This window comes from Thamnophis elegans, chromosome 11 (genome assembly GCF_009769535.1).
Source record: "Thamnophis elegans isolate rThaEle1 chromosome 11, rThaEle1.pri, whole genome shotgun sequence".
Lineage (NCBI taxonomy): Eukaryota > Metazoa > Chordata > Lepidosauria > Squamata > Colubridae > Thamnophis > Thamnophis elegans.
Genome location: NC_045551.1, coordinates 45,788,063 through 45,809,055, shown reverse-complemented (window position 1 = coordinate 45,809,055; position 20,993 = coordinate 45,788,063). Strand labels below are relative to the sequence as shown.

Sequence of the window (20,993 nt, the reverse complement as noted above, 5' to 3'; positions counted from 1 at the left end):
TAACATACAAATGAAATCTTTTTTATTGTGTCTTAGGTGAAAATGCCAGATGTAGAGTTTTTTGTGAATTTGGGAGATTGGCCATTGGAAAAAAAGAAATCTTCCCAGGATGTCCAACCCATATTCTCCTGGTGTGGATCTAACGATTCCAAAGATATCGTAATGCCAACTTACGACCTGACAGATTCTGTGTTAGAAACAATGGGGCGGTAAGAATGTCTCTATTGTTTATAGGAAGTTATTAAAATTATTATTAGCTGAGCACGATTGGTTTCCATTGTAATCTATGTCTACAGAGTTTATTTCATACATTTAAATTATTATACTATTAAGTCCCTCCTTGAGGTGTCATCAGGGATGGGATTCTAGCAGTTCGTCCCGGTTCACGTGAACCTGTAGCTCCGACTATCAGCTGGGAGCGAACCGGTTCACTCCGACTTTCAGCTGGGCCCACCCGCCTCTGCGCTATACTCACCTATATTCCCTTTTCTGAACCCCAGCTAATAGCCGTGACAATCCAGCTGTTTTCAGCTGTTTCTTCCCCAGCAGTAATGTGGACATGATTTCTCTGTAAATTGTTCATGTGAAGCGCTCAGTGAACTGGTTGTTAAACCGGTAGGATCCCACCCCTGGGCGTCATCCAGTCTGAGGCATTTCAACTTTAGTCCAGAGTTCCCCCACTTTTTCGACTCTACAGACCAGCAGGGAGAGGTAGAGAGGGGATGGTCCTGGGGGCAGGCGGTGGGTAAGCGTGTATGCATGCGGTCTCCCGCTACTCATGCGAATGGGGATACCTGCACTCATGTGGTCGCCCACTGCTCAGGCAAGTGGGGATGTGCATGTGCAGTCACCCACCACTTCTGCCACCTGGTTCTGAAAGGTTCAAGGCCTCATTGTGGGCTGCAGCCGAGCAGTTGGAGATCCCTGCTTTAAACCTATCAGTAATAAGCATCTGGGAACGTGGTGGCTCAGTGGCTAAGATGCTGAGCTTGTCAATCAGAAAGGTCAGCAGTTTGAATCCCTAGTGCCGCGTAACAGAGTGAGCTCCTGTTACTTGTCCCAGCTTCTGCCAACCTAGCAGTTTGAAAGCATGTAAAAATGCAAATAGAAAAATAGGAACCACCTTTGGTGGGAAGGTAACTGCGTTCTGTGCACCTTAGGCATTTAGTCACGTTGGCCACATGACCACGGAGATATCTTCAGGCAGTGCTGGCTTTTTGGCTTTGAAACAAAGATGAGCACCGCTCCCTAGTGTCAGGAATGACTAGCACTTATGTGCAAGGGGAACCTTTACCTTTACCTAATAAGCAACTAAGGATGGGAAAGAGAAAAGCTGTTCATGGCAAAACCTTCTTTCTGAGTGTAAGATTTTCCTGAAACGTATGCCCAGAACTCCCCTTCTTACGAACGTTTTCCCATTTTTTCCTCCCTAAGAGTCAGCCTGGATATGATGTCTGTTCAAGCAAATACTGGGCCGCCATGGGAAGAGAAAAACACCACAGCAATCTGGAGAGGTCGTGACAGTAGAAAAGAGAGGCTTGAACTTGTGAAAATGAGCCGAAAGTTCCCAGAAATCATCGATGCGGCCTTTACAAATTTCTTCTTTTTCAAGCATGATGAAAGCCTCTACGGCCCAATTGTGAAACATATCTCCTTTTTTGATTTCTTCAAGGTGCATTTATTATCTATCTATCTATCTATCTATCTATCTATCTATCTATCATTCATCTATCTATCTATCTATCTATCTATCTATCTATCTATCTATCTATCTATCTATCTATCTATCTATCTATCTATCTATCTACCTACCTACCTACCTACCTACCTACCTACCTACCTACCTACCTACCTACCTACCCACCCACCCACCCACCCACCCACCTACCCACCTACCCAGCCATCCATCGATCCATCCATCCAGGGGTGAAATCTACTTACCTTGGCTACCAGTTCCGAAATGTGAGCGTGTGCTCTTTCCTAGATCTTCTAGGAAAGCTAGGAAATCCTGCTTTCTGGCTAATATAAATCACATGCACTGTTGATCATTGGAAATACCAGTTCGCCTGAACCGGTAGCATTTTTTTTTACTACCAGTTTTGGGGGAACCAGTCTGAACCAGTAGCATTTCACCCCTGTATCTTATCTATTTCATTTTGGCAGAATGTATTGCAAAAATATATTGGAATAAAAGAAAATATTGCAAGCCTCCTAGTTCTCGTCCTCTCAGGACTGAGAAGGCTTCTGGAATGGATATGACTTTTTTTCTATCCCCATTTGTTTTTCCCCAGCCTCATCTTGTCCAATAAGTGGAATCAGCAGTATCCATGGTTGCTGAAATACCTTTTAGCAATTTAGTTAGGATGTGTGACTGTCTGGAGTTTTATTCCTCTACAATCCATCTGTTCTGCAAAGTGATTAAAAAAGAGAAAATGCAATATTTCAGCAACACCCATAGTCCTTTGGTTGTCCTGGTTTGGGGGCCTCAGCTGTTGCATCCTGAGGAGCACCATTCTCTTAAGGAAGATGACAATCAAAGTTATTATCTAAGTTTGCAACTTGTTTAAACTGCATCTAAACAAACAGCGCTGTTTAATAGCTAATTTACATCAATAAACGCCACACGGGCAATAACAATCGAGGTACATTGCCCACATCAGAGAACTAGTGTTCCAAGCAGCTCAGAATATGTGACAGTTGAATCTCTAAATGTTTGGGCTTCTTCCTTTCAAAATAATATCTGTCGGTCTTTAGAAGGGAATAGTTAGATTGGGATTACAATTCATGTGCGGCCGGTCCAGAGGTGAAACACTACCGGTTTGAACCGGTTGTAAAAAAATGCTACTGGTTCGGGCGAACCGGTATTCCCGACGATCAGCTGTGATGTGCAATTTATATTAGCTAGAATCATCAGATTTCATGCTTTCTAGCTAATCTAAATCGCGTGGCACAGCGGATTTCCCCCTCCCCCCTCTGTTCTACTTCGTGGCACGACAAAACCGCGCTAGTCAAAATTGCGGTGATAAAATCGCTGCGCTAAAGCCACGACGTCATCACCGCACATCATCACCGCCGCGACAACAGCGCGGCAAAGAAGGGCGCTTTAAAACAGCGCCGCGGCAGAAAGCCGACTTCAATTAAGGTAAGGGTTAGGATTAGGTTTAGGGGTTTGTTTTAGGGTTAGGTTTAGGGTACTGAGTGCTTGGGAATGCGCGATTTTGCCCTCCGCGATTATGTCATCGCGGTAGGGTCGCGTTTTTCCTTAGCGCTTAGAACGGCGCGAATTAGTCTTCGCGCTTATGTCTCCGCGGATAAGGGCTTCGCGGATTTGTGGTGGAACCGTTCTATTTACCTTTGCAGACTTGGAAGGCTTCAGAATGTTCCCTTTTTTAGCGCTACACGGGCGTTCCTCAGGCACACGCCCGGTAGCAGACTCACTAAACTGGTAACAGACTTCAGAGGATTTCACCACTGGGCCAGTCGCTCTCTGAGCCCAACACACCTCACAAAGTTGTTGTTGTGGGGAAAATAGGAGGCAGTATTAGGTATGTTAGCTGCGTTATTTATAAAAGTAAGCATAATGCTGCTTGAGGTGAGGCCCACTCCATTTTCGTGGCCTTCTGAAAAGGGCCTGAAAACCCAAAGGAGCATCCCACTCTGGAGGGGAGTAGACTACAAAGATCGCACCTCCGCCCTGTAAGTCCCCGACTTACAATAGTTTGTTTAGTGACCATTTGAAATTGGCACTGAAAAAGCTACTTCTGGATCTTTTTCAGACTTATGATCATTTCAGCATCCCCTCAGTCACATGATCAAATTTCAGACGCTTGGCAACTGACTCGTATTTATGACAGCTGAAGTGCCCTGCGGTCGTATGATCCCCTTCTGCGACCTTCGGACAAGCAAAGTCAATAGGGACGCTAGTTTCGCTCAACAACCATATTACCAATTTAACAACTGTAATGATTCACTTATGAGCGATGGCAAGAAAGGTCATAACATGGGGCAAAATTCACTTAATTGTTTCACTTAGCAACAAATTTCGGGCTCAATTCTGGTCTTAAGTCAATGACTTTCCGTTGGTTCCTTCCTTTTCTAATTTTTTGTTAATTTTTAATGCACAATGTGTTAAATGTTTTAACATTCTAATGGTTTTATACTGCTTTTTTATTGATGATTTAAGCTGCCCAGAGTTGCTCACAAGTGATGTGTGTATGTGTGTGCATGCATGTATTTGTGTGTGCGTGCGAACACAACACATTTCAATTATCCCATCTACATAAAATATTTTGTGAGGTCTGTACATGGGAGAGATAAAAATGCTATACTATATTACTGATGCTTTAGATACAGATCTCTTTGGTTTTATAGTTGATTGCTATTAATAAAGGCAGGATTTTTAAAATCAAGAGCTGCCTTGTCTTTGCTCGATAACTTACAACTTTCAGATGTCATGTTCGTTCCCATCAGCCCTACTTATTGCTCTGCTGGCAAGAATGGATGAGTAATGGGGCTGAACATTTAGAATTCCACATGTTCTCTACCCTAACTTAAAATGTAATTGAACTGCCATTGTAAAACTTAAATCTTTTTTTCTCCCTGTGCTAAAGAAAACTATAATTGGCTAAAATTCCTTTATTTACCATACTCCCAGTAGGAATTTGAAGTTTGATAACCAAATAATGAGTGGAATAATTCCGTCTGTGGAATATCCTATACCCATTTATTTTACAAATATTGGTCAAGAGTTTAATTCTTGGGTGGCTTTGGTGAGAACCTCCAGTGAAATGAAATCTTTATTAATGGTATGTGGTTTGTCTTTTGCAGTCTAAATACCAAATTAATATTGATGGCACAGTGGCTGCATATCGGCTGCCATACCTGCTGGCAGGAAACAGCTTAGTGTTGAAGCAGGATTCCATCTACTATGAACATTTTTATAACGAATTACAACCTTGGAAGCACTTTGTTCCATTTAAGAATGACCTGAGTGATCTCATGGAAAAACTCCAGTGGGCGAAAGATCATGACGAAGAGGTAAAGATAAATTTCATTAATAAAAATCTGTTGATTGCAATGTTACAAATCTATTTAGTTTGGTATTATGAAATACCAGACTACTGTGTAACTCACACAGAGGGAAGTTGGTTATATTTAGTTTATCCTGTAGTAGTTGCCAGTCAAAACTCTCATGAGAGCATTACAGAAACTGTTGTTGATCTTGACTGGCAGTGCCTTCCAAGGCTTGAGGCATAAATTGTTCCCTCCTCAGCTTAGCTGTCCCTAGGACCTTTTCTGAATGCAAAGCACAGACTGATTCAGAGAAATCTGATTATTCAGAATTACTTTACCTTGATCAGGCGTGTCAAACTCAAGGCCCAGGGGCTGGATCTGGCCTATGGAATGCTTAGATCTGCCCCATGGGTCTGTCCTGGAAACAACGAAGATCCGGCCCACGCTACCTCTGTCAGCGAAAATGGACCTGGGGAGGGCCGTCCTCCCGAGCTCTGTTTTTGCTGGCAGAGGCTTGCAGGAAGCCATCGCAGGCTAAAACGAAACTCGGGAGCCAGTTTCCACTGGCAGAGCGCTCAGGCCACCACAGGCACCCCCCAACACGAGTGACGTCAAGCTGGCGATGCCCATCCCGGCCACGCTCATCCCAGCCTCCCAAGGTCAAACACAACCCTGATGCGGCCCTCAATGAAATCGAGTTTGACACCCGTGATCTAGATCATTCTTTTGTAATGAAGACGTCTCTGCTAACTGAGATCGCCCATCAAATGAAGGAAATATCATAGATATTTTGATTTTCTATGGCAGTTGTAATATGCTGTAGATATATATTTGGAATGTTATCTAAGCTAAGATGTTCTTAAAAGTAGTTCCGCTACTTATTTTTTCTAAAAATGTGAAATGATAAATCCATCTTTGCAAGTAATATTTTCATGTATGGATTAGGGCAGTAGAGCAGCTTATTTTAGGAACAGCCCTCATTTTGAAAAGATTACTCATAATTCTAGAAACAGAATCATAAGAACTGCAGAACTTAATGGAATGACATCTACAGGAGAGTGGAAACATTTGAAAGCATGAAAAATGTTTTGAAAAAAGATAATAAATCAGATAAACGTAGACTTACTAAATTCAAAAGGAAGAAGAGAAAATAATTGTTACTTTTATTTTACATGGCAGCGGATATGTTTCAACAATAGAGACAACAAATCCATTCCTTAAATATTCCAAACAAATTTGGGGAAAACTGAAGAGTAACTAGATACACTACAGCGTACCCAACAAAAAGAAGTTTTCAACAAACCAATTACTGAAAAGGAAATGAAGCAATGCAAAAATTGAAACTGAATAATCTAGGACCAACGTACATAAGACTTTCCGGGAAACTTGTCTGAGGATTTGATTTGGTTTATATAGTGCACATCTCAAAAAAATCAATATAAATATAGTATAAAATGCAACCACACATGCTTCAGCCAAGAGACCAAATCAATTTAAATGTAGCATTACCATTAACTGAGGTAATGTATGATAATCAACAATATTAAAGACTTTGTCCTTCCTGGAAAGAAGCTTTAACTTCTCTGATTTATACATTGGGGAACTACCCGACTCATCCAAGATTGTATAGATCTATTTTGATATTTAATGTAGTTTATAAGCTTTGTATGGCAATACTTGGAAGGAATCGTAAGCGACCTTCTAACTGAATTAGAAGGTTGGACTGGTTGGACTGAATTTGTCTTGAAGAGCTATATAGTTTGAGTGATAATTTTGAATGCTATTGACAATGTGAATCAGAAAAGTAAGAAAGTAGCCATGATTTTTCTAGATACAGAGAAATCTGAAAAAGGTTAACTGTGATATGAACTTCCTTATATAGATAGGCCTGTGTGACGCCATGTGTTGTATGAATGTATGCCTTCTCTATAGCAATAACAATAGCAATAGCAATAGCAGTTAGACTTATATACCGCTTCATAGGGCTTTCAGCCCTCTCTAAGCGGTTTACAGAGTCAGCATATTGCCCCCACAGTCTGGGTCCTCATTTTACCCACCTCGGAAGGATGGAAGGCTGAGTCAACCCTGAGCCGGTGAGATTTGAACCGCCAAACTGCAGATAACAGTCAGCTGAAGTGGCTGAAGTACAGCACTCTAACCACTGTGCCACCTCGGCTCTAGCACTTAGACTTATGTACTGCTCCACAATGTTTTACAGCAGAGATCCACATAGCCTACTACCAGGCTATAGCCTCTTGGCCACTGGACTGTGTGAGTGGTTGGCCAGTGGATGTGAATGTGAACATGCGCACAACCCCCCCCCCTCTGTGCTACCGTTGCCGCGAGGGTCAGGTGCTACAGTCTCTGCAAGCGTTACGCACACACAGCCCTGTTTGTGTGCATGCATGCATGGGTAAAGGCACCTGCCCCCTCCCTGGGACACCAACCCAGAGAGGTTGGGGAACTGTACTTTATAGCACCCTCTGAGTGGTTTACAATGTCAGCATATTGCCCCCAACCATCTGGGTCCTCATTTTACCAATCGGGGAAGTATGGAAGGCTGAGTCAGCCTTGAGCTAGTCAAGATCGAACTCCTGGTTATGGGCAGAGTTAGCCTGCAATACTGCATTCTAACTACTGCACCACCACGGTTCCTATAGTGGTGTTTTCCCTCTCAAATGAAGTTTACCACTGAAAACCAGGTGGATCCCATCCTGATGGTATCCCAGAGGGCCTGAACGACCTGGCTTTTCCCCCAGGTTTTAGTCCAGGGTGGTTGGAACCCTTTGCAGACCTTATGACATGTTTGTCTTACTGACTCAGCTTCTGCCACCTGATTATTGCCATTATTACTGTATTTTTCAGAGTATTAGATGCACCTGAGTATAACACATACCATGGTTTTGAAGAGGCAAATTTAAAAAAAAAAGTTTTTGCACTCTGCAAACCTCCCAAAAACGGCCCGTTTTTCGCAAAAAATGGCCTGTTTTTTATTTTCACAAAAAGGGCATGAATAGCCTTTAGGAGCCTTGTAGAGTGCTCGGGGGGGGGGATGAGGAAAAAATGGCCCGTTTTTGTCAAAAAAGGCACGGATAGCCTTTAGGAGGCTTATAGAGTGCTCCTAGTGGCTGGGGGGGGGGAACTGAGTAAAAACTGGCCCATTTTTTGCCTATTTTTGCCCTCCCCAGCCCCCAGGAGCTCTCTGAAAGCCTCCTAAAAGCTCTGCACGCCCATTTTGGTGAAAGGCAGGGTTTCGGGTGGCAAAAAATACTGTATTCAGTGTATTAGACGCACCCAGACTTTCAGCCTCTTTTTTGAGGGAAAAGGGTGCGTCTTATACTCCGAAAAATATGATATATATATTTTTTTATAGTTGGCTGCTATGAAGTTCCTTGGTCAGTGCCCAACAAGCAAACAGAGTTATTAGGTACCAGGCACTAATTCATTAGCATGGCAAGAACTGTCCGAATTATCATTTTAAGATTGGAAAGTATTTTGAATTTGGTACTCTGTAACATGAGCCCAGTTTTCCTCCTCATCCCATGCCGTGTGTTTATTCTGGAACATCAAGCCTAAGGAGGCTTTTTTTAAAACTTGAAATGATATCACTGTTTTATATTTATTTCGGCAGATGACAGCATCTGTCTGATTTAGTATGGGCTTTGGAAATAAGCAGATCAGATTTGGTTAGTATTTTGATGGAAGATAGCCAGGAAATACCAGGGCTGTAGGCTTGCCTGGAAGTCAAAACATTACTTAAAAGAAGGCAGTGTCAAACTAGGCTGCTGCCAGGAAGACCATATGGATGCATCCATCAAGTCAGATGAGTTGAGCTTGATTTGAGGAAGTTTGTCGTGTAAAACTGAATCCAGTTTTTGATTCATAATTCTCATTTGGTATCATTATTGTGGTCTTCTTGTGTGCTGTGAGCTTGCTGGTGTTTTCTTGTTCATGTTTCATAACCATGTTAGATGGGTGGGTTGGTTATTTATTTGTTGTCAGCGTTCCAAGTATCATGCAGAATTAAATCAGAGTCCAAGGCAAAACTATCCTTAAAGTTCCAATTTAATAAGTGAGACGTCTTGGCACATCTGTGGAATCCCAATTCTGGAAGTTACCTAGGATTCCCACCCAGTTGAAAGTTCATGATCTTATCCCCACACCCACAAATCCATCACATGGTCCAATGTTCGCCCACGCTGGCATCTCCACCCAGCTAGTTCCAGTCAGCTGCAGAGGTGCGGAGACAAAAGATGACCTTGGGCTTCTAGAAAAGAATGACAACAACACATTCCACAATTCTACTCCTTTCTATTCCCCCCTCCTAACTACTACACTAATGAAACAGCATAATAAAATAAGAGAGAGTGTGGCAGCCAAAGATCCTAAAAGGGATATAACTGCAGGCCTGACATTGGTTTTGTTCAATTTTTATAACCGTCCATCTCAGTGTATGACGTTGGGTGGCACTGATAATAATTACAGGTAGTCCTCGACTTACGGCCACAAGTGAGCCCCAAATTTCTGTGGTTAAGTGAGACATTTGCTAAGTGGGTTTTGCTCCATTTTACAACCTTTCTTGCCACGGTTGTTAAGAGAATCGCTGTGCGGGATAAGTTAGTTAACCTAGTTGTTAAGTGAATCTGGCTTCCCCTTTGACTTTGCTTGTCAGAAAGTGGCAAAAGTTGATCACATGACTTTGGGACACAGCCACGGTCATAAGTACGAAGCCGTTGCCAAGCATCTGAATTTTGATTGAATGATCATGGGGATGCTGCAAAGGTCGTAACTGTGAAAAACGGTCATAAGTCACATTTTTTCAGTGCCGTTGTAACTTTGAACAATCACTAAACGAACTGTTGTAAGTCAAGAACTACCTATAAATGGCATTTTTGTGAACTACCTGCAAGAAGAGAAGCAAACTCAGAGCACACCAAGAATACGATAGGTCAACTCTGAGCTATATGTATGTATGTATACGTATGTATTCCACTATTGCTATCATTATTGCTAGCTAAGGAACAGCAATAGCAATAGCACTTAGACTTATATACCGCTTCACAGTTCTTTTACAATCCTCTCTAAGTGGTTTACAGAGTCAACCTATTGCCCCCAACAATCTGGGTCCTCATTTTACCCACCTCGGAAGGATGGAAGACTGAGTCAACCTTGAGCCTGCTGAGATTCGATCTGCCAAACTGCTGGCAGAAGTAGCCTGCATTACTGCACTCTTAACCACTGGGCTCTTCCAGTTTGATTTATTTTGAGCTGTGCTCCTTGGAAACTGATTAACATGTAGATAGGAACGTGTAGAAAGGGAAATGTAGGAAAACTAAAGTTTAAATATGAACATTAATTCACTATTTATCTGTCTTTCCCACCCCATTTTTCCTCTTATTAGGCAAGGAACATTGCAAAAGCCGGCCAAGAATTTGCAAGGAACACCCTCATGGGAGATCATATATTCTGTTATTATTTCAAACTATTTCAGGTCAGTTTCATCTTTCCTTTGTTGAACTTACACTGAAATCTGCTGAGATAGGGGATTAACAATGCGCCCCAGCTTTAAAAACCAGTACTTCATTTTGCTAACTATTAGGGGGGCATTTATTTTTAATTGTTCCATTTCTCTGCAAGAAAGTGAAACTACCAGATGTATAAGCTAACTGAAGCTTCTTCTATCCCCAGTAATTTCTGAAAGCAGGGAATGAAAAATAACACATGAAAAAAATATATGAAAGCCAAGGTGTGTAAAAACGGATGGAAAAGAATTAACATTACAGCTTTCATGTTAATTTCAGTAACACTCATTTGAGGGGAAAAACCTTTGCTGAAATATATTGGATCCCTTCCGTTATTTACTATTTCAAATAAGCATATTAGGCTTCTGTTCGTTTTCCTCCATGGTTTCCTACTAATGTGATCAGCACTCCTAGACTTACAAACAAATAGATTCTTGGCTCTGTCACATTTAAAAGAGTAAAAATTGCTCAGAGGAAGATATTTATTTGATCCTTTTAGAGGTGATTTTTTTTTTAGAAAACTTCTGTTGGAAAATAATAACAGATTAACAGTTTTATTTATTTTCTTTCTTTTTTAAATGACCCCACTAATTAATTAAGTGTATCTCAATAGTTAGATATCCTGTTTTCCTGAAAATAAGACCTCCCCGGATAATAAGCCCAATCGGGCTTTTGAGTGCATGCGCTAAAATAAGCCCTCCCTGAAAATATTGCAACACAGCAGCAGCCAGGAGGTGACCACACCGTCTACTGCGCCTCAAAAATAATAAGACTTCCCCGAAAATAAGGCCAAGTGCTTATTTTGGGGGTCAAAATAAAATAAGACCCTGTCTTATTTGGGGGGAAACATGATAGAACTCCAGAAAGAGTTATTGGACCTCAATAGCAAATAGATACTTTTAAGAAAAGTGTTGAGTTTTTTTATTTGTGAATGATAGATTATCAGCCTATCCTAGGAATATTATAATTAGAAGTAGAGTCACCTGAGGATGAAAAATGTTCTCCATCCTTGACATTAGTTATCATAACTTTCACTGAAAGGTCTTGCGTGAAGGAAACAAGTCTTTGTGAGTAGAGCACTCCAAGAGGTCTCCATGTCTTTGATGACCTTCATTTATTAATTCCATCAGTCCCCACATTCTGTCCTAAGAGCAAAGACAATATATCTACTTTTCTCCTTCCTCATTTTTATCCTTACAACCATATTAAGTAGTAGGTCAGGTTTCCCTCTCTGTACATTACATTAAGGGTTACTTTACAACTCATAAAGCGCTAGATAATTGAATTCATTTACGCATTCCCATAACATACAAGTACTTTCACATTCCCTGAGCCCATATTTATTATCTCTAACATGGTTTATTTTATGGATGTAAAATGTTAAGCATTTAGCTACATTAGACTTGAACACAGACTGTCTAAATTATTGGGAAACTTTTAAAAACACACTAGCAACAATTTCATTGGTAGAATCTGCAAGTGAGCACCTTGGAAAGGTTATGTCACTCGCCGCATCACATTGCCGTCACATGACATTTTGTGATGTTTTTCCTCTTCGCGGAGCTGGGGTGGGCGAGGCCTGCACATGACACATTTGGGCTGCGGGCCACCAGTTTGACATAAATTCAAGTAAGAGAGGATGGGTTCTTCAAAACAGCCGTCAGCAAAGATTAAAGAGCTAAACTTTAAGAGCCTCTTCATACAGATTGTGCATTAACAGAGGTGATGATATTTTAGCAAGTCACTTACAGCAGTGGTGGGTTCCGGATCCCATTGCAACCGGTAAGGGGCAATGGGGCCTGGTGTCCACCACATGAATGCGTGCAGTGCATGCATGCATCCTTACCTCTTGCGATGCCTCTGTGAGCCTCCGTGACGTTCCAGCTGCCATGTGCTCCGTGCGCATGCGCAGAAGTGCTGAAGAGCTCAAATACAGGTAAGGAGCTAAGGCGGGCGGGTGGGCCCTCCGGAGCACTGTACCAGAACGGTACCCGGTGCTCCGGGCAGGCACCGGTACGCCCATACTGGGGCATACCGCCTGCAACCCACCACTGCCTTACAATGTTGTGTGATATTGAATCTTAAAGAATCCAAGTTTCCTAAAGCAGTGCAAGCCATTTATCGCATTAGAACAGCAGTGCACAATATTGGTCAGTTCAAGGACCATCCCAGGTTTTGTGTGATACTTTCAGGGCCCATACTAAGAGACTTTTCTAGAATTCTGATGAGTGAAATAGATGCTGGAAGCATCTGGAAGCCTTTAGACCCTTGTAAACTCCTTAATCCTTCTCAAATGCATAGAAAGTTTCCAATGTAGAACTGAATAGGGGTTTTTCTCCCCCTTTAACATCAAGGGGTTGTTGTTTGAAGGAGCAAGGCAAAAAACATATTCTTCTTTATTTATTTTTCTCCACTAGGAATATGCCAAACTGCAAGTGAGTGATCCCAAAGTGAGGGATGGCATGGAAAAAGTGGCACAGCCTGATGATGACCTCTTCCCCTGTAACTGCCACCGAACAAAGGTATAGCATGTACACGTTAATATTTTAGGAGTTGGTGGTTGAGTATCCTGACCTGAGGTTAATGAGAACGCTGTTATGCCACTCTTAGCTTTGTAACACAAACGTTGCAGTGCCAAAATAGAGTTTTTCATTGCTTTTCATGTACCAGGAGGGAAGGAAAGAAAGGTTATAATACATCTAAACTAAATCTTAAGATACCAGCCAAAACCTGCCAGGTCAAGGAGAGGAATGGCTTGCATATTCAGTAAAACTAGAATTAAAAGTATGCTACAGGAAGAAACTATATTATCTGATCCTTTGCTTATTTGAAAGGGTTTTTTTTTTTCAAAATGCAAGGCTGCAACTAGAGTCAAAATGCATCCCATTAAATGTCTATTACTCCCCTAATTAAATTGTATTTCTAAGATGAGGCGGAGGATATTGCAAATTAAAAACAGGGACAAAAGCAGTTTAAACAGGGAATTGCAGTATTTTTCTCTAAATATCTTTTGCAAAAGGGAGATTTTTATAAAACCTATTTAAAAAAAACAATTTTTTTTGTAATGTTCTAAGGATTGCCTTTACATATCACGGCATAAGACCTATACCTGTGATGGCAAGCCTATGGCAGAGCCCTCTCTGTGAGCACACTTGCCATCACCAGCTGCTCTTCTGGTTTCCAGTGTGCACATGCGCACCAGCCAGCTAGTCTATGGGCGCCAGAGCGCTGGAAAACGCCCTGAGAATGGCCTGAAAAATAGCCAAAAACCAGGCCGTTTTTCAAACTGTTTTCTGGGCCTTTTCCAGGCCATTTTCGAGCCATTTTGGAGGCCACTTTGGGGCCATCTTCAGCGTGTTATGGGGCTGTTTTTCAGCCTGAAAAATGGCCTGAAAATGGCCAAAAAACAGGCATGTGCATGCTGGCATGCTGGTCTTCAGGTTTCTGATGCTTGGGTGCGCACACATGCACGCACATGCATGCGTGTTCTGGTTTGGGCACTCAGTGCCGAAAAGGTTCACCATCACTGATCTACACCATCTATAGACGCACCATTTGGGGACATTGCTATGGTCCCATAAAGCTACTCTAATTGCTATGAACAAACATTGCACTCTAGGCCCTTTCCTCATCTTGATATTTGCATGTCCCAGGTACAACCTACAAGGAAGCCATTCCTTCCTTTGAAGGCAGTTTTAGATAGAATAGAAGCAGATATTTCTTAATATTCCCTTCTTAGATTAAAGAGGAAGCTGTAAGTAAAAGAGAGCATATCAGAAATCAAAAGGCGGAACTGTTTTCATATAGACTCTTACCATGAAGATGATCTGAGAAGAAGTAGAAGTTGGCATTGGGAAGACTGAAGTTCAGGGTGATTTGGAAATTGCTGTTGCTACTTGTTCATAAGTTCACAGCTGAATAGACAACAGGGAAGACCACAGAATCACAGAATGTAATGGAGCCTAGAGATCATCTAGCCTAATTCAATTACCCGTGCAGAAATCCCCAAAGATGTCCAAGCAGACCCTCCTTAAAGACCCTCGGGGACAGAGGATCCATTGCTTCCCAAGCATTTGTGCCATTAGCCCTCTGGTTTACAGAGTCAGCATATTGCCCCCAACAATTTGGATCCTCATTTTACCCACCTCGGAAGAATGGAAGGATGAGTCAACCTTGAGCCGGGTGAGATTTGAACTGCTAAATTGCAGTCAGCAGTTAGCAAAAGTACCCTGCAGTACTGCGCCACAATACCAATTATTCCTGAAACACCAAATCCTCTTGTAGACAGCCTTGACTCACAGAGATCACCCCACTATTTAGATAAATTAAATGCAGCATATTCCAGACACTTGGAATAACCATAGCAGTGGTGAAATTCAATTTTTTTACTACCGGTTCTGTGGGCGTGGCGTGGTGGACGTGGTGTGGCGTGGTGGGCGTGGTGTGGGTTGGTGGGCGTGGTTGGTGGGTGTGGCAGGGCAAAGGATACTGAAAAAATCTCCATTCCCTCCCCACTCTGGGGCCAGCCAGAGGTGGCATTGGCCGGTTCTCCAAACTACTCAAACATTCCACTACTAGTTCTCCAGAACCTGTCAGAACCTGCTGGATTACATCCCTGAACCCTAGGCCATCAAAATCCATTATTGGAAAATATATGTTAGCTACAAAGGGAAATGGCATAGCAGAATAAGGTATCTAGAACACAAGTTAAATAATTCAAGTTATAAGCTTGTTATAAGTTTCATTTTACTTTCAGGTCAAAGAAGAACTCTGATGAGACAGAGGAAAACTCGTGGCTGGAAATATTTACCTAATCACCTTCCGAGAGTAATAAGTTACTAAGAGTGAAAACATCTGGATGCGCTCTTTTGTGCAGTATTAATACAACATTCCTTTTTATAAGCTCTTTTTTTAAAATAAATAAATATTCTTTCCATAAATGTATAGTCATTTTTATTTGAAGACAAAGTTTGAACAAAATTTCTATTAATTATAAATTTATTTCAAAACAGCTAACATATCATAAATTACTCACCTTTTAAATCTCTTCTGGTAAAATATTTCTAAGTGTGGTGAAACTCTATGGATGTCACTTAGAGCAGGGGTCCCAACTCCAGGTCCGTGGACTGCTCAAGAAGGAGACCCTACATTATGGGTGTCAAACTCAATTTAATTGAGGGCCGCGTCAGGGTTGTGCTTGACTTCAGGGGGCCGGGGGGCATGGCTGGGGTTGGGGTGCCCCATCAGGCTTTTCACTGGCAGAGGGCAACAGGAGGCCGTCCAGGCCAAAAATGGCCCCGGGGGACCAAGCACAGCCCCCCTGTGCTCTGTTTTTGCTAGCAGAGACACGGCAGGCCGGTCCGTCACTGTTTCCAGGGTGGCCCTTGAGTTTGACACCCCTGCTCTATACCATTTCAGAGAAGTAACTGTCCAGTCAAGTGTCCTTGGACTGTGATCCAGAAGCAGACGATCAGTTCAGACAGTTATTTGGGGCTTGATCATTAGGTGGAAACCTGTTTACCTCATAGTTTAAAATTTCCTGGGAAAGAAAAGTGTCCAAAGATTTTAATGTCAAAACTGACTTCATATCAATGGAATCCATTAAGACTAAGTGTCTAACTTAACAGGGCCTGTGAAAGGCTTACTGGAAGAGGACCATGTGGCCTACAGAGCAAAAACTTTTTGCAATTCATTATCCTTGTTAAATTAGTAGATGCTGTAATGCAAAGGCATGGGAAAGGCTGAGGAAAGAAAAGAATCGGCAGAGAAAACATACCCGTTCAGAAAGGAAATGTAAACTGCCCTGAAACCTTGTTGCTTCTGAAATATTTAGAGTGCAGTCATAACATCTATACTAACAAGGAAATGTCCCTGGGGTTATTTAAATTTGTTTCTGGGTAAAATACATGGTGGATTAGAGAGGGAAAAATGAAAGATCAGAGGCAAGGATATAAATGCTCTTTTAAACAATTGTAAATATTTATGAAACATAATAAAGTTGGCATAATAACAGAGATCCTGTGTTTTTAAATAGCTGTGACGCTGGCATAAATTTTGTAGTTTTTTGGATACCAATGTGGAAATCACTATATCTATTGGACATCAGTGGGGTGTGTGTGTGTGTGTGTGTGTGCGCACGCGCGCATATTGTCTTACTTGGATTTCTTTCCCCCTTAGTGGGACTTTTGCCCTTTTGCCAGAGACATATTCCCATTCTTGCATTATATTACACAGATGTCTCTGTGGAGCAGAGGCAGCAATAATCTTTCCCTGATAAGACACATCCAAAACCAAAAACAAGATACAGAAGGATGAAAGAAACAATGTAATCTACAAAATCAATGGTAACCATTGCAACCAATTCTATGTGGGACAAACATCAATTAAAAACCAGGATCCACGAACACCGGCTGGCAGTCAAATGCCACAATCTCAAATCCTTAATGTCTACACCAGTGGTGGGTTTCAAAATTTTTAGAACCTCTTCTGTAGGTGTGGCCTGCTTTGTGGGAATGGCTTGCCGGCCATGTGACCGGGGTGGGAGTGGCTTGCTGGCCAGATGACCAGGTGGGAGTGGATTGCCAGCCATGTGACTGAGTGGACGTAGCCAACATGTAAAATGTGGTGAAACTCACTTAACAATGCTCTTGCTTAGCAACCAAAATGTTGGCTCAGAAACTCTGGCATTGAAGTGTGCAAGTCTTAACAGCTGTCAAGTTACAAGGCCCTTGCACCCCTAACCCTTTAGAAAAAAAAACCCGGGGGTGTTCAAACTTGACAGCTTGAAGACTTGTGGACTTCAACTCCCAGAATTCCTCCTCTCGCTCTTCATCTTGATGATATGCGGGTGGGCGAGGGGAGGGAGCTGAAACCTGTTCTAAATGGCACTGTAGATTTTTGGAACTTCTTCTATAGAAGAGGTTAGAACTGGCAGGAACCCACCCCTGATATGCACTGACCCCAAATAGCACCAGTTTTATTGGAGCAACACAGAAATCATCGGCCACACGACCACCTTCCATGCTCGTGAATTCATCAAAGCCTGGCGCTCCACAGGCAATTTCGTCAACTGACACATTGACCTACAACCAGCCTAGAATTCAACCAGCTCAGAATTCAATTCAACCTCACAGCCAACCAGAGGCAGCATCGACCCTCAACCAACTCATGCAAGCTCTCATAACCATAATCCTCCCAATGACCCTCTCCTGATGTCACTTCCTCATTACAATACCCAACACAAGATTCTCACTGGTGACTTGCACCTGACCCATCAATCACAAGACCCATTACAAGATTCTCACTTGATGCACAAACACATGACCTATTACAAGAGCCTCACTTGACAAACCCACATCTAACCCATCACAAGACCCTCACTTGACACACACACACACACACACCTGAAGCCCTTATAAACAGAAGGACACGGTCACTGACATCCCCTAAATTCTGCTGAAGATGTTACCTACCCTGGTAAAGAAACATTCGGAAACCAAGCCACAAAATTGGAGGACAAACCTTCACCCTCATCCTACACCCAAGCAACAGATATTCGCCACTATTGCAGATAAGATGCACTGTGACTGTTAGCATAGCACTTGTCAAATAAAGCACTTGTTAAGATCTCACTTTTGACAGCCAAGCAAAACTCATCTGTTTGTGTTACTTTTTTTTTTTAAGTACTCCTTTTGAAATGAATTATGCATTTAAATATTGGACACCTATATAATAATATAACAAAAGATAATTGTCTGTTTATAGCCATATTTCCTATTCTGAGCTCATGTGAATAAGCTGGGGCTTTAGGCCAGAAACTTTACCCAGAAATTCCAACTTAAATAAATAAATAGTACCTCGAGTTTATCTCCTTCATAGTTGTCTGGTATTTAGTATACTTGATTCGATCTTCCTTCCTGGTCCTCCTCCTTCTTAATAGTTTCTTAGTTTATACTGGTTGAAGTTTGTGTTAAACAAGTTGTTTTGAGGGGCTTGGCATTTAGATTTCTCAACTAGATGTTTCCTTTTACAGACCCTCTTACTATAAAGTTATTATAAGCTAACAAGCTTGGCTGCATTTGTCAGCACTTAAGCAGCTGAACTTACTTTGGCAGCAGCTACAGTTCTTTGCAACACAGATGCTAACATAATAATTCACAGCCTTTGGGTCTGGTTGGTAGCTCAACAGCTCGAGTCCTAACCAAGGACCTAGGAACTGTTAAGGTAACGTAGGAGGATATAAGCCGTTCCAAGTAGGGTGGTTTTTGTAGAATTATAATGTTCAAGTCTGATAAATTTAAAATTTCCAAATAGCAAGGTAGCCCTTTAGGTATTGCTCCAAGAGCTCCAATTACAATCGGGACAACACACGATTTCTTTTTCCACAGTCGCTTATTATTATTATTATTATACAATTGTATCACAGCGGCCAGTTGTTTCGCCGGATTTGGCATTGGTTACTAGTCGGGCCCCACCCAGGGGCCTAGGACGTCGTAACGTATTTTCGTAATATGCGTGCAGATCCAAGCAGTGCGGCTTTTTGCATTTGACTGATGGTGATTTTGTCAATTTTTAACTGTTTTAAATGTAATTCCAGTGCTTTTGGAATAGCACCCAGTGTGCCAATTACCACTGGAATTACCACTGCTGGTTTGTGCCATAGTCGTTGAATTTTGATTTTTAAGTCCTGGTATCTTGCGATTTTTTCATGTTCCTTCTCGGCGACCCTGCTATCACCTGGTATTGCGATGTCTATGATTGTGACCTTATTTTTCTCAACCAGTGTGATGTCTGGTGTATTATGCGCCAGTATTTTGTCGGTTTGTATACGGAAATCCCACAAGATCTTGACCATCTGATTTTCGGTGACTTTTTCAGGCTGATGTTCCCACCAGTTTGTTGCTGTTTTAATATTATAATTTTTGCACAAATTCCAATGGATCATTTGTGCTACTGAATTGTGCCGCAATTTATAATCAGTCTGCACGATTTTTTTACAGCAGCTGAGTATGTGATCAACAGTTTCATCAGCTTCTTTGCAAAGTCTGCATTTGGCATCATCAGAGGATTTTTCGATTTTGGCCTTAATGGCATTTGTGCGGATAGCTTGTTCTTGCGCAGCCAGGATTAGTGACTCTGTTTCTTTCTTTAATGTACCTGTTTTTAACCATAACCAAGTTTGTTCACTGTCCACTTTATCTTTTATTTTTTCCAGAAATTGACCATGCAGTGCTTTGTTCTGCCAACTCTCCATTCTTGATTTTATCACATCTTTTCTGTATTCTTGTTTTGTCTGTTGGGCCTTCAGTAGATTTTTGTTCTTTACTTCGATTAATAGATGTTCTTGACTTTCTTTTAAATAATCAGCCAGTGCATGTTTTTCCTCTTCAACTGTTTGCTTCACTTGTAATAATCCTCTGCCACCTGATTTTCGGGGCAGATATAGTCTATCAGTATCACCACGTGGATGTAAACTGTAGTGCATTGTCATTAGTTTCCTGGTTTTTCGGTCCAAAAGGTCCAAATCAGCTTGTGTCCAGTTAACTATGCCAGCTGTGTATCTTATAACTGGTATTGCCCAGGTATTTATGGCCTTGATTGTATATCCACCATTCAATTTAGATTTCAAAATTTTCCTAACTCTGTTGGTGTACTCTCGCCTGACAATAGTTTTTACTTCTCCATGCTTGATGTTATCCAACTGCAGAATGCCTAAGTATTTGTAGGCTTCATTTTCTTTGCATTTAATTAGTTGGCCATTGGGCATTTCAATTCCCTCAGAGGCAGTGATTTTGCCCCTTTTTATGGATACAGTGGCGCATTTTTCCATGCCAAACTGCATTGAAATATCGGTGCTGAATACTCGGACTGTATTTGTCAATGATTGGATTTCTATTTCTGACTTTCCATAGAGTTTCAAATCATCCATATATAGTAAATGCGAAATTTTTTCAGCTTTTTTGGCTGTTTGGTAGCCTAATTTCATTTTTTTAAAGATTACTGATAGTGGGATCATTGCGATGATGAAGAGAAGAGGTGAAAGTGAATCACCCTGGAAAATTCCTCGCTTGATATTAACCATTCCGTAGCTCTCATTCCCTACTGCCAACTCAGTTCTCCATTGTTTCATTGCCTTTTCAGTAAAGGATGTAATATTTTTGCTAATGCCAGTTGTTTCTAAGCATTTTATGATCCAACTATGTGGCAGTGAGTCAAATGCCTTTTTGTAATCAATCCAGACCATATTCAAGTTCGTTTTTCTGTTCTTACAATTTTCTAATATCATTTTATCAATTAGAAGCTGATCTTTTGTGCCCCTGCTCCTTCTTTTGTTGCCTTTTTGCTCTACTGGCAAGATGTTGTTTGTTTCCAAATAATCCATCATGTTATCTGCAATAATGCCTGTGAGTAATTTGAAGGTTGTTGGCAAGCATGTTATTGGTCTATAGTTTTCAGGTG

General features: G+C 41.6%; 1 protein-coding gene across 2 annotated transcripts in view; it reads left to right on the top strand.

Moving 5' to 3' along the window:
* POGLUT2 (protein O-glucosyltransferase 2) overlaps positions 1–15,475 on the top strand; it is a 28,143-nt gene extending 12,668 nt beyond the window's left edge. For both annotated transcript variants that reach the window (XM_032226603.1, XM_032226604.1), the window contains exons 5-10: positions 37–209; positions 1,435–1,672; positions 4,828–5,037; positions 10,415–10,504; positions 12,953–13,057; positions 15,292–15,475. In XM_032226603.1, coding sequence (XP_032082494.1) covers positions 37–209; positions 1,435–1,672; positions 4,828–5,037; positions 10,415–10,504; positions 12,953–13,057; positions 15,292–15,309 — 834 coding nt within the window. In that variant the 3' untranslated portion in view covers positions 15,310–15,475. The remainder of the gene's footprint in view (positions 1–36; positions 210–1,434; positions 1,673–4,827; positions 5,038–10,414; positions 10,505–12,952; positions 13,058–15,291) is intronic.
* The last annotated feature ends 5,518 nt before the right edge of the window (positions 15,476–20,993 follow it).